This window comes from Mchenga conophoros, linkage group LG22 (genome assembly GCF_057382185.1).
Source record: "Mchenga conophoros isolate Kocher_MC1m ecotype Shallow Benthic linkage group LG22, M_conophoros_male_GT1.1, whole genome shotgun sequence".
Lineage (NCBI taxonomy): Eukaryota > Metazoa > Chordata > Actinopteri > Cichliformes > Cichlidae > Mchenga > Mchenga conophoros.
This window is the reverse complement of record NC_140546.1, coordinates 15,967,922-15,979,588: the sequence shown is the minus strand read 5'-3', so window position 1 is coordinate 15,979,588 and position 11,667 is coordinate 15,967,922. Positions and strand designations below refer to the sequence as shown.

General features: G+C 40.9%; 2 protein-coding genes across 3 annotated transcripts; both read right to left on the bottom strand.

Moving 5' to 3' along the window:
• Positions 1–811: 811 nt before the first annotated feature.
• On the bottom strand, positions 812–4,264 carry LOC146549179 (zona pellucida sperm-binding protein 4-like). The gene is made up of 12 exons (XM_085262205.1): positions 4,082–4,264; positions 3,544–3,855; positions 3,348–3,463; positions 3,023–3,269; positions 2,834–2,956; positions 2,577–2,749; positions 1,965–2,062; positions 1,688–1,833; positions 1,409–1,586; positions 1,198–1,333; positions 952–1,026; positions 812–882 (listed from the first exon to the last, which is right to left on the bottom strand). Exons 1-12 carry the CDS (start codon positions 4,224–4,226, stop codon positions 874–876), a joined length of 1,758 nt encoding a protein of 585 aa, XP_085118331.1. The 5' UTR covers positions 4,227–4,264; the 3' UTR covers positions 812–873.
• Positions 4,265–5,217: 953 nt separating this feature from the next.
• Positions 5,218–11,123, bottom strand: dus3l (dihydrouridine synthase 3-like (S. cerevisiae)). 2 transcript variants are annotated; one of them, XM_085263134.1, is made up of 16 exons: positions 10,867–11,123; positions 10,648–10,738; positions 9,647–9,902; positions 9,185–9,533; positions 8,672–8,706; positions 8,481–8,573; positions 8,252–8,293; positions 7,939–8,091; positions 7,705–7,821; positions 7,417–7,482; positions 6,956–7,066; positions 6,592–6,688; positions 6,334–6,409; positions 6,020–6,208; positions 5,621–5,749; positions 5,218–5,505 (listed from the first exon to the last, which is right to left on the bottom strand). In XM_085263134.1, the coding sequence occupies exons 2-16, from the start codon at positions 10,722–10,724 to the stop codon at positions 5,433–5,435; spliced, it is 1,863 nt and encodes a 620-aa protein (XP_085119260.1). In that variant the 5' UTR covers positions 10,725–10,738; positions 10,867–11,123; the 3' UTR covers positions 5,218–5,432. The 2 variants fall into 2 exon arrangements, with proteins under 2 accessions (XP_085119260.1, XP_085119259.1); XM_085263133.1 differs by having other exon boundaries at positions 10,946–11,122.
• Between the last annotated feature and the right edge of the window lie 544 nt (positions 11,124–11,667).

Sequence of the window (11,667 nt, the reverse complement as noted above, 5' to 3'; positions counted from 1 at the left end):
GTTTTTTTTAAAAAAAAAAAAAAAAAAAAAAAAAAAAAAAACACCCCCACACACTTCATGCGGATACCCTCTCTGCGCCAGCTACAAGGCTTGAGCTGAACAAAACACCCTGATAACGACTGTTTACTCTGTTCCTTCCCATTCCATGCAAGGCCACCTGGGTTGGCTGGAAGACTGTTTACTTAGCCTGGCAGGGCGAAGGACACCGTCTCAGCTGAACTATGGACACTCAGACATATACTGATAAGCACTCACTGACTCATCACCCTCCCTACCCTGGATCCGACGCCACCTCAAATGCTTACCTCCCCTCTGATGTGGACATCGGGTCAGTTGGAGGCGCAGTCAAAAGATTGCAGCGGTCCTAGATCAGATGTACACACTGGCACTCTTTCCCATGTTGCTTGTCTGCGTTTATTGTGCTATGGTGTGTTGATATCTGTGCATTCCTGTATTATCCTTGTGTTACACATTTCGATGCGTTTCCCTCGCTACCTAGCCTGACCCGTCTCTCCAATGTGATGTTTGTGTATTGTATGTACGGTCGGCAATGTCCGTCATCTCTGTTGTGGGCAAAAGACCTGCAACTGACAAATAAAGGCTCTCATCATCTCATTTCATGTGTTTGCTCAATGTTTCCATTGTGTAGCATGCACCGCAGTCTTTGATTGCTGATCACTGAATTGTGTCATGTTTTAGTGCTTGATAAGTTCAATAAACAACATTTCAATGTCTGGATCTGAAATGCCAAACCCTGAGGTCCACACTAGTTATACCTTGCAGTTCTTAATGACGACAAAAGACCCATGCATAGTGAATTAAAAGGCTTTATTTTCTTAGTTAAATCACAATGTTAGTTTCCAGATCAAATCCTTATTGAACCTGGAAGAAAATGAATCTAATTAGACCATTAAACAAGTTGCAAATTATCACCAAGATTTAGAGACTCACCCTCCCATCAAAGCACCGCTCATCACATCTCTTTTCTGCTGGCAGACAAACTTCTGCAGAGCACATGAAATAAATCTGGCAGGGAATGAACACAGTAAAACAAAGTTAATCTTTCAATATCCAAGGCAAACATTGACTTTAAAAACAGTTCTGCTTAGAACCCAGACAACCTTTTTTTTTTTTTTTTTTTTTTTTTTAAACACATGTAAATTAGGAACTGTTCCAGCATTAACTTCTCCAACTCACCTCTTCATTTAGGTACTTGTTTGTCCTTTGATCCATGAACTGGAAGGCACTCACTATAAAGCGTTTTTCATGATTCACTCCAGGAACATTGCTGACTTTAAGTATGGACACATGTGGGTCATGAGGATTGGCACATCTGCAGACAAGCATAACTTGCAGTCAGAAGTTCAAGATAACCTTCAAGCTCTAAAAGGTTGATGGTCGTGCTTACCCTTCATAGATTAGCACCAGAGCATTTTTTGCAGAACGAGGATATGCCAGGCAGTAATTCACAAGAATTATTGCATCTGCGTTAGGAGAGCTGAGGCGCAATTCAAGATACACAGGGCGGCCGAGGAGCAGCCGCAAGGGCTGATGGTGATGGTCATAGAAACTTGAATAAGTCTCATCTGTTGGGATGAAACAGAAGGCATTTAGCCAGTCTTCACACCAGCAGAGTTTGTCAAGCCTGTCTACTGTAGTTTGTTGGAAAGACAATGCAATGCCCAACCTTTGGCAATTCTCAACTCGACACCATATAAACTGTTAGAGATGACTGAAGAAGGCATACTGGAAGGTGGGGTCTTCACCATGTAGCCAACACTAGCCATTGATTGAGCAGTGCCCCATTTGTTATAGCGGCACTCAATCAGAAATCTACAAGAGATCAAATAAGCCATTAATACCACGTGCCAGTCTAGAACACAGCATACTGCTCACCATGTGCCCCTGCCCCTCAGTCTGTTAGATTTGTGTTTGCATATTAAAATCTAGCACAAGACACTAACCTGAGTGGATCAGTTCTTGTAATGACACCATACTTTAGATTGAGAGCAAGAACAATACTCTGCACTTCAGCCAGGTATATCGTCACCTCACCAACATCCTGTCAACACAAGTCACATTGGATGATTTACTTACTGAGGTGCAATTTACAAGAATACAAGCCAGCATGTTAAAAGCCAAGTGTCTGCTTAAGTCTCAAAACCTTTGTAACTTTTAGGAGAACCTCATACCAGTGACAGTTTAGATTAAAAGTTGATTCTGACAGATCAGATGGCGCATGGAAGAGTTCAGACAGTCAACAAGCTTTAGACATGTCATACTAGAGACATCCTTCCAGTTTAAGCTGCATAAACCCCCCCCCCCCAATCTGTCAGCAGTACTGCCCCCTGCTATTTAGCAGCAAAACGTGTAGGCTGTTACAGTGGCAAATCAGGGTGATAGCTGGTCATGACCGCTCATTAAAATTAGTCCTGCAGTAGCATATACCAACATCTCCAAGTCAAGCACCAAAGCATTCTTATTCCAGATTTGGACATATACCAGGTTGCCGCCAAAAAGTCAAAGCATTCCTACAAAGTTTGCCAAGTAACAGCTTTGCTGAAGGGGTAACTTACGTAAGAATGGGTTCCACATTCTGTAACTTTGAACTTAAAGATGGCGACCTGGTTGTTAACAATGGCTGGTTTACACTCTGGATTTCCAGGAACAATCAGTCTGGTAGGATCCACAGGGATGGATGCAGAGTTGTACCGAATGGCAAATACAAAATGTTGATCCACTGTGCACTCTACAGGAGGGATAGAAAAAAGCCACTTAAGTTTCACAGTTTAAAAATTCAACATTTATACCATCTGTCAAAAACTAGCCTTACCTTCAAGTGGGTAGTAGCAGACAGACGCTAGCAAATCCACACAACAGCCCATGGCCCGACATTCTGAGACAGATATTCCATAATGACCACATCTCACCTGCTCTCTCACAGGGATGCTGCAATCTGAAAAAGGGAAAAACAATTAATTTCATCTGAATAATGTTAAAGCATCTTCTACAAACCACTCACGTTGTCTTAATGTTGGTGATGATTGAGGGAATGCTGGTTGGGGCAATCCTGGTTGTGGTACTGGAGGAACCGGTAACATAGGTGGTGGAACCAGTGCTTGTGGATCTCTGACCAGTTTAACACACGGCAAGGGCCCACCACCTGAACGTGGCACCATTTCTGGATCAAACTTGTTGCAAGATGTGGTCGACACTCGTCTCTGGCCAAGTGTATCGGTGTACAACAGCTGTAGACTGAAGCCATCCGCCTATAATAAATTGTAAAATAAAGTTAATGACTTCCTGTTAAGCAAAACAGTCAAGGGAGAAACTCTTAAGCAACTTACATGCCGCTCCACATTGCACCCATTGAAGGGTACAGTTAAGGTGTTCTTCAGCGGATCCACTTCATAACCACAGTTTTCTGGCGCACCAACAATAGGCAGCAGACTGTCCCCAGAGCCTGGAGAAAGTACATGCCAGTTTTACCAGACGGAGCAATTCAATCTATTACAAATCTAAAAATCTAATCCAAGTACATACCAAACACCTTAACCTCACTCAAAGGTCCTGTTGGCAGAGTAATTTGGAAGCCACTTTCACTGCAAACAACTTCTAGATCAGCAGCAGTTGGATTACAACTGCCTGGCCAGCTCCTTGGAGGCTCATCTTCAAATTTTACCTGGAACCCACGGTCCACACCACCACCATAGTGCGTGGGTCTAGAATCATCTACGGCCAAGTCATCATAGTCAACATCGGAGTCAAAGTTTTCACTGCTGGCAACACCTTCGGCTTCAAGGACCACATCTTCAAGAATTTTAGCTTCACCCTGGTCAAGGCCACTACTGTAATCTGGACAACAGAGGTCGTTGTTAGGTCACTGATAACAAGTAAAAACCCCATTCATATGGGCAGGAAAAGCTAGAAGTGTAGCGTAATAAGCATGATGTTCATTCCTCTCAAATCTATATCTTAGATTGTCAGAATTAGCCGTCAGGCAACAAGCTGTTAGAAGCCACAAGTCGTAAGTGACCAATCCTGATAAATACACCTGCCCAACCGTCTCCCTGCCGTTTACCTGTAGGGTCATGTGGTTCGCCCCTCTCTCCGGGCTCATACAAACTGCGAAGCTCAGTTTTATTTATGCGCTCCCACCCCCGGACGGACACCGGCAGCAGAGTCCAAGTCAGGACTAGCAGCAGCTCGAGCCTACACCCAGCCATTCACGTGAAAGCTCTCATGCAGCTGCAGGAAGCCTCGCGCCCCGCTACAAGTACTGGCTCTAGCTTAATTGATTGCACCTGACTGCTGCTGATTTTTCACCTGCTGCCCCGTTACAGGCGGGAAGGATAAATAAACAGGCGGGAAGGAAACTCGCCTGTTTATTTATTTATTTTCAACCTTAATTATTATTCATTTAATTTACATTAATCTGGCCAATATTTTATTATATAGGGTATGGCAATTTCTTTTTAGATACTATGAAAAATCTTTAAATCACTTAAAGTTTCTCTGTGGTGGCCGTAAACCTTAGATGTAAAAAAAACGCAACAATTTATCTTTCTCGATTGATGTTAGTTTATTTTCGTTTTAATTTGGCGCAGGCATGTTTAAGAAGTGGACTAGCTGGACTAGTGGGGCGCGCTGAGAAAGATCAAATGACCTCTGCACTAAAGCAGTCCAGAAAATTGGACTTACAAAATATTTTAAATAAAGTAGCTTCTATTTATATATAAGGAAACGGGGATGAAAGTGGTTTCTTCCCCGCCTATGACAATATTCGTGTCTGAGCTTGTGGAAGAAAATTGCAAAGTCCAAATGCAAATGTTGGGTTAATATCTCAAAATCTCAACTTTCTTACTGAAACCTCAAATTTAAGATAATAATCCAAAAGTTTGACTTTTCCAGTGAAGAAAACGAGCTTCCCTTAAAACCTCTTTATTTGCCTTAATTACATCATTTATCACTTCTTGCTCAGATTCTCTTATTGCTTTTGTTTTATTTTTTATTGTTGCATATTTTAACAAAATATTTCCAACCAAAAAATACTTTACATACTTAATCATCACTGGGCTTACCCAGGGTAATATAGAACTTCAAAACATATTTACAAAATTCATGCAGACAGATGATCTCTGTTCAGTATGTTTGTTTAATAAGGTCAAATAAATCAAACAATTTCCTTCAATAGAAAAATAAAATGACACAAACATCTTGTTGTTGCGAAACATTTATTTGCACTCAATTACATGAAAACCGATGTATGTTTCTACTGCAACACAGGTCAAATAAACAAACTATTCTAGAGTCTTTATCACTTAAAACATAAAATATCTTCTGTCTTTGAGCTTGATCTCTTGAACAAATTAGAAAAAAGAAGAAAAAACCCACAAATCTTGATGATTTTAATAGTTGAGCAAAAAAGAAAATCACTTATATGAGTTGGCTTTATGCTTAGGCAAGAATTCAAAATTCTTGGGTACGGGTCCAAGCAGCATTTCACTGGAAAGTAGAAAACAATTCATAAGACACTCATTATTACATTTTGCACTTTTAAAATCTTAATTTTGTGCAATCTTGAAATGTAATTCTAGAAAATAGGCATGTTTGTACTCACCTTATCCTGATCCAGTCCTCTACGTTCTGACTGGCCATCAGTGTCTCCAAATAGTTCCTGCCCATGTAGTACGGAGGTCTCTCATTGATCTTCTGAGGCACTCGCTCCAACAGGCCCACTGGAATATATCTGAGAACAGATGGAGGGAGAAGGAAAGCAACGTTTACCACAGCAAACAGGAAAACTTAACAGCGAGAGTCAGATGCAGTGGAATGCAACATAGTCTATCACACATTTTCAGCTATTACATGTCCCCAGTCTCATAAACTAATGGGAAAAGACCACAAATAAGTCTGTTACCCTAAAATTATATTAAAACAGCTTAATTGCACAGAATATATGAATCGAATTGCTCACAGAAGAACAAATGCAAAATTTCTGAAATGTGATGTAGCCCACCGGCACAAGAAGGAGAGCCACTCAAGCAAGAAGGTGCGTGTCCTCTCCACGCCCCTAGTGTCAGAGCCCCAGTGCTCCAGGCCAAAGTTGCTGAAGTCCTTTAGGATGTCCAGTCGCTCACTGGACGAAATGTCCCAGTGTCGGCTCTCCTTGATTTCAGTGAAGATCCAAGGCTTAATGAGAGCACCCCTATAGAGAACCCAGAAAAGGTAATAAATAAATACATACATACATACATAAATAATGTATAAGGATCTTCCATCCTATGGAGTAATTTGTGGTCAGTGTTTTCTTTGTATTTGTATGACACTAACCTTGCAATCATAATCCCAGAAACTCCGGTCTCTTTCGCTTTCATTGCATCCTCATAGGACAAAATGTCTCCGTTACCTAGAAAAATAAAACCAAATCACCTGTGATTAATATGTACTATAAAAACATGTACAATAAAAACACTACACTGCATTCTGTGCAAGGTTTTACAACCTAGAGAACGCCAAACTAAATGCATGAAACTGTTTAAACATCAGGAGGCTTTTGTCTTTTTGTGTAACCTTTACAAATCCACATACCAAAAAGTGGGATGGGGCTAGCCAGCTTTGCACATGTTGTGATATAGTCCCAATCGGCTAACTTTGTGTATCTCTGCTCTCTGGATCTACCATGCAACTGTAGGAAAAACACAGCGTCAATGTTTTTTAATAGGAGAGGCGTATGTAAACATGTTATACATCACCGAACAGAATAACATCTCGAGAATGAATCGTCACCATAGGATATTTACATTTACATAAATGATACCGATTCAGAATTATGGATGCTTACAGCTACATCTGGCAACTCTGTAAACCTAGAAATGAAATTTCCTTTTAATCATGTTGATTTATGGCATAGGGACGATTTCACATTGCTCAAACATGCTCCTCTTTTACTTACTGTAATCATTGAGACGCCCCAATTCTTCATCTCTGGGATGAGCTTGTGTGCTATGTTAGACTTTTCCTGAACACCGGTGCGGATCTTGACTGTTAGAGGGACATCAAGGACCTACAGGGAGAAAAAGGTTTTCATTCAGCCTTTAACTGAAGGCTGTGTGTCTTTTATCCTGTCTTCTTCCCTTCACCCTAAAATAGTCACAGCACATGGCTGCCCTTCCCTGAGCCAGGATCTAATAAAGTTTTTCTTCCCACTGTTGCCAAATGCTTTTCGAGGGGGAATTGGGTTTTTCCCTCAAATACTGTGCTTAAAATATAAAGCATCTTGAGACAGCTGTTTTTTGTGATTGGGTGCTATATAAATAAAATTGAACTGAATTGTAACTTTGCAATGATCCACAAGAGCAACAAAACTCTCCTTCTTGCATCATTACCATACAATAGGCAAAAAGTCATACTTACATAATTCATTCCTTTGACTATTCGTTCAAATTTTCTGGTACGTGTCATCAAGCCGCAGCCTCCGCCCTGATGGGAAAAAACAAAGGCCATCTGTCAGTGACTGTCATATTAATGTTTAACACTTCCTCTCAAATGCTGGTATCTGTGCTCTTTGTGCTGTAGTATAAACACACAAAATGCATCTGACTGCAAAATAGGAAGTCTCAATTTGTCTATTAGGAAATGAAAGAAAAAAAAAAAAGTCACGGTCTGAGCATTTGGGGGGGGGGGGGCAAGTTAAGAGTTTACCTTGTTGTATACGAGATCAATGGGACACCCAGAGTTGATGTCCACAAAATCAACTTCAGTGTTGTTGTTGATGAGCTCTGCACACCTCGTCATTGTGTCGGGGAAACTGCCCTCCACCTAGAGACGCAATTCAGGCTTTAAAAAATCACAGTCTTGGACTCTCACACAAATCCAGACGTCTTACCAACAACGCCCTCTATAGGACTGAATCCTTCAGAAGATTTTAAACATCACCTGAATACCAAACACATCTTCACTTTCGTGTCTCCTCAGGAGGGCCCACTCAGACTGGTGCCCCTGCAGCAGGTTTGTACACATGGCCATCTCCCCACATGTGATGTCTGCACCAAAGCGCTTACACACGCGACGGAAAGGCAGATTTCCACACTGAAGAAATTAAAGAAATACTTGCTTTATCAGATCCAGACCTCATTTACAGGTCATTATTTAATTGCACTTGCTACATTCCTGGATTTAAAGATAGAAATATATTAAAAAACACAACTACCACTAACTCCAATACTGATTTCAGTGTGATGGTACTTACAGTTGTTAGAGGGGCGAGATAGAGCTTGTCTTGAAAATCCACCTTAAGAACAAAGGCAAAAAGAGGCATTAAGCAATGCAATTTGACTGTAATTTAAATCGTGTAAATATTCCCTAAATATATATATGAGTATCAGATGTCTGCTGATTAGAACAGTTTATTAAAACACCTTGTTTATCGTTTAAACAGACATGAAAACTCTGGAGGAAAGCGACTGGAAGAGATATACCTGCTTCTTTTCACACGGGCGCAGCTTGATGACATCTGCATCAGTCAACGGGCCGACGGTCTTCACTGGAGCAGACTGTTTATCTGAGCTGGTCTACAGTTAGTCAGAAACATGAAAAACACACGCAATAAACATAAGGCTCAATGACAGAGTGGTCAGTAAGAGGGAATGCTGTTGGTAGAAAAGGTTACCTGTACTTCACTAGAAACAGGCTGTTTTTCTCCAGCTGGATCAGCAGAAAATTCAGATGCACATAGATCCCATGAGTGAGACAAAGGAACAAATTAAGATACACTAAAATTGATAATGCATGTATGAGTATGTAAGCAACAGGTCAACACATGTGCAGATTAAAAGAAACAGAATAGGAGTGTATTTAATCTGCTAAAACTGGGTGAGCTGGTCAAAAGCCAATTAATGGTGACACTTGATGAATCATGAGAACGTCCCCTTCACAAAAATAGAAAATCACAAGCTGTAAATCACTGGACTTTTGGCTGTGTTGCTATAACGACCCCACGCACAATAGATGTTACTCAATTGTAATGGAAAACGACCAAAACCGTGTCAAGCCGAGCCGAGGCAAGTGGGTACTAGTGAAAAAGAGGCTTGAGTGACATACTCAGTATCTGTTTCTTCCTAAAAAGCATGAGCAAAATTTGTGATGGCAGCATTCTTTATAAAAGCCTTTTCACTTGTCTTACCGTCGCCTTGCTGTGCTCCTTTATCTTTGTTGTCTGAGAGTGTTTTCAGGTACTTTTCTGACTTTTCGAAGGACACCGATCGCTTCCTCAGGCGACCCTGGAGCTCCTTACTCATGTTGTTCTTCACCATAGTCCTGCCTTCATACACCTTGACCAGATCGGCCTTCTCCATGGATTTGAAGTCAGGCGTAGTGTGGGCCTTGGCGAAGCGGCAGGACAAACCGTAGGCACATTTTCCAAATGTTTCATAGATGTGACAGGTTTCCCCAATATCGGAAGGCTTCGAATCCATATACTTGACAATGTCATGGTCAAAGAAGCACTTTGCTCCAAAGGGGCATTCTTTGTTCTAAATTTATTGGGGGGGGGGGGGGGGGGGGGGGGGGGGAGTCACAAAAATAACTATATGGATCAAAATGTATTGCACAGAGCCTTTTTGAATGCAGAGTCAGAGCTTCATACCTGAATGATTGAGTGACAAAGTCGTTTTTCATCGTAGGCTGTGGGCTTTGTGTGCGGCCTTGACTTATTCTGTCCCCGAAGACGCTTGCCATCTGGTCTACCCTCAAAATTTTGTTTCAGCCTTTTAGGTTCAGGTTCCTCCAAAGAAGTCTCCTTTGAATCCTCAACTGCATCACTTTCACTGGCTTTCTCTCTTTTTGAGCTCTGCCACTCTGAGTCTAACAACCCATGAAACTTGTCTTTGGTTGTAAGGAATCTGCAAACATAAGAAGATGATGAAAGAATCCTCCTGATAAATTTTGTTTTAAATTATGTGTAAAAACAGTCTGTGTGTCACTAAAGCATTTTAGTATGAACTATATTCACACTGGGGAAAAAAGAGCATAATGGGAGTAAATTATGCTAAACCAGTAAGACCCTGTAGCATGGGTCACTGAAACACTGAAAGCAAAGAGTTGAGGGCCTTCAACAGCCTTTTTGCTGACAGTGTAACACTCTTTGCTTCATCAGACAAAGCAGCAGGAAGGCTGAAAATAAAGGCAGTAAGTCCTTACTACGCCACTGGGGGTTGCAAAGCCCCTGTTTCACCCCTACAGGGCCATATTTTTTATGTTGTGTAAACGAGTTATTATCTCTTGTAGACACTTTCTACAGTTTTTTCACATAAATTCACACGAACATCTTAACAAGTTCAGATGCAGACAGCCTCCTTATAGTCACGTACCTTGCTTGTGCTGTTTGCTCAGGTCAGATGGTCTGCTTTGTTCTTTCATAAACTCAAACACATGGTTATTTATTCAGCTATGCTTGCTCCCATCTTACTAACTGGCTTACGTTCATCATAAAAATCTGGCGTTATCTTCAGTCCCCTGACTCATGGCTGTCTCTTTTGAAAGTTGGAGAAAGATTGTTCTAATTTGCAGCTTCCCTCTCCTGAAATCTGTTGCAAAAACATATAAATGCGATTTCCACAGTTTTCTTAGTTATTAACAGTATCTTACTCTGGTTTGATCGCAGCTTCACCCTTTGCAGCCACGTCTGCACTCTTCGAAACGTTCACCTCCTCCGCTGTTTCCATCACAGTCTCTCTTCCTGCAACATAATAACACCTTTCTAATTAAACACTTCACAGGACCATTCAGCTCCCAATCCTACGTTAGGACACTTTATGCACACATTAAACCAGTTCAGGTACTGCCTTATTATCATAATCAGCTTGCCTGCTTTTCTCTGTGCTCCATATTTAACCTTACACTTCCACCAGTTAGCTTCCTCTTGTAGCTGAGTTAGACCACTTACCGATATACTGAGTAAACAACCGCCTTGCTCCAACCGTGAAGTTAAAAGACAACTGATGTACAGAACGTAGAAATCAAGTCAAAAGTTCCTGGGGGTTTTTTTTTTTCCACAACTGGACATGCACAACCCAGAATCGCGAGGAAACCGTTGTGCAGCACCTTAGATACGTCCGTGGTAAACCTGCTGCTCAACATTGGTTCCGCGAACCGCTTGCAAATCTTTCTCATTGCCTTTGAAATCCAGCACTCAGATTCACCTACTGGGCTGGAGTGTGACTAAGTAAAACAAATTAAAAATATACATGAAATGTTTTTATCGTTAGTCTTTGTCAATTTGGTCAAGTCTGTCGCGGCAGCCGGTTCACAAGGCCCTCGCTTTTTAGTTTAACTGACTATTGTTTATTTTAGACCGTATTATTTTTAGTTTTTAACCTTATTCAATAATGTATCTATTTATATCCAGTTTTGTTATTTTGTGCAGTTTTCTTTCCTTTTGTTTTGACTGAACCATTTGAGAGCTAAAAACTTCGAATGACAATAAAATGTGTTATCAGCCTGCCTGATGTGGCTTTGATGCATTTGTTTGAGACATGCGATTTCTACATGCCTGTGATTCATATGCCCTCCAAAATTGATGTTTACATTGTAATATTTATTCAAACAAGTAACAAATGCTGACAAATATCCTTTAAATTCTAATAATATATATTAAAAAGAGATTTG

Coding starts and splice junctions, on each gene's coding strand:
- LOC146549179 (XM_085262205.1), bottom strand. CDS start 4,226: ATGGCTGGGTGTAGGCTCGAGCTGCTGCTAGTCCTGACTTGGACTCTG. Junction 2,063..2,576: donor AATGTGGAACCCATTCTTAC/GTAAGTTACCCC, acceptor TTGTGTTGACAG/GATGTTGGTGAGGTGACGAT. Junction 1,587..1,687: donor CGAGTTGAGAATTGCCAAAG/GTTGGGCATTGC, acceptor TCATCCCAACAG/ATGAGACTTATTCAAGTTTC.
- dus3l (XM_085263134.1), bottom strand. CDS start 10,724: ATGGAAACAGCGGAGGAGGTGAACGTTTCGAAGAGTGCAGACGTGGCT. Junction 8,092..8,251: donor ATCTCGCCCCTCTAACAACT/GTAAGTACCATC, acceptor TAATTTCTTCAG/TGTGGAAATCTGCCTTTCCG. Junction 7,483..7,704: donor TTGATCTCGTATACAACAAG/GTAAACTCTTAA, acceptor TTTTCCCATCAG/GGCGGAGGCTGCGGCTTGAT.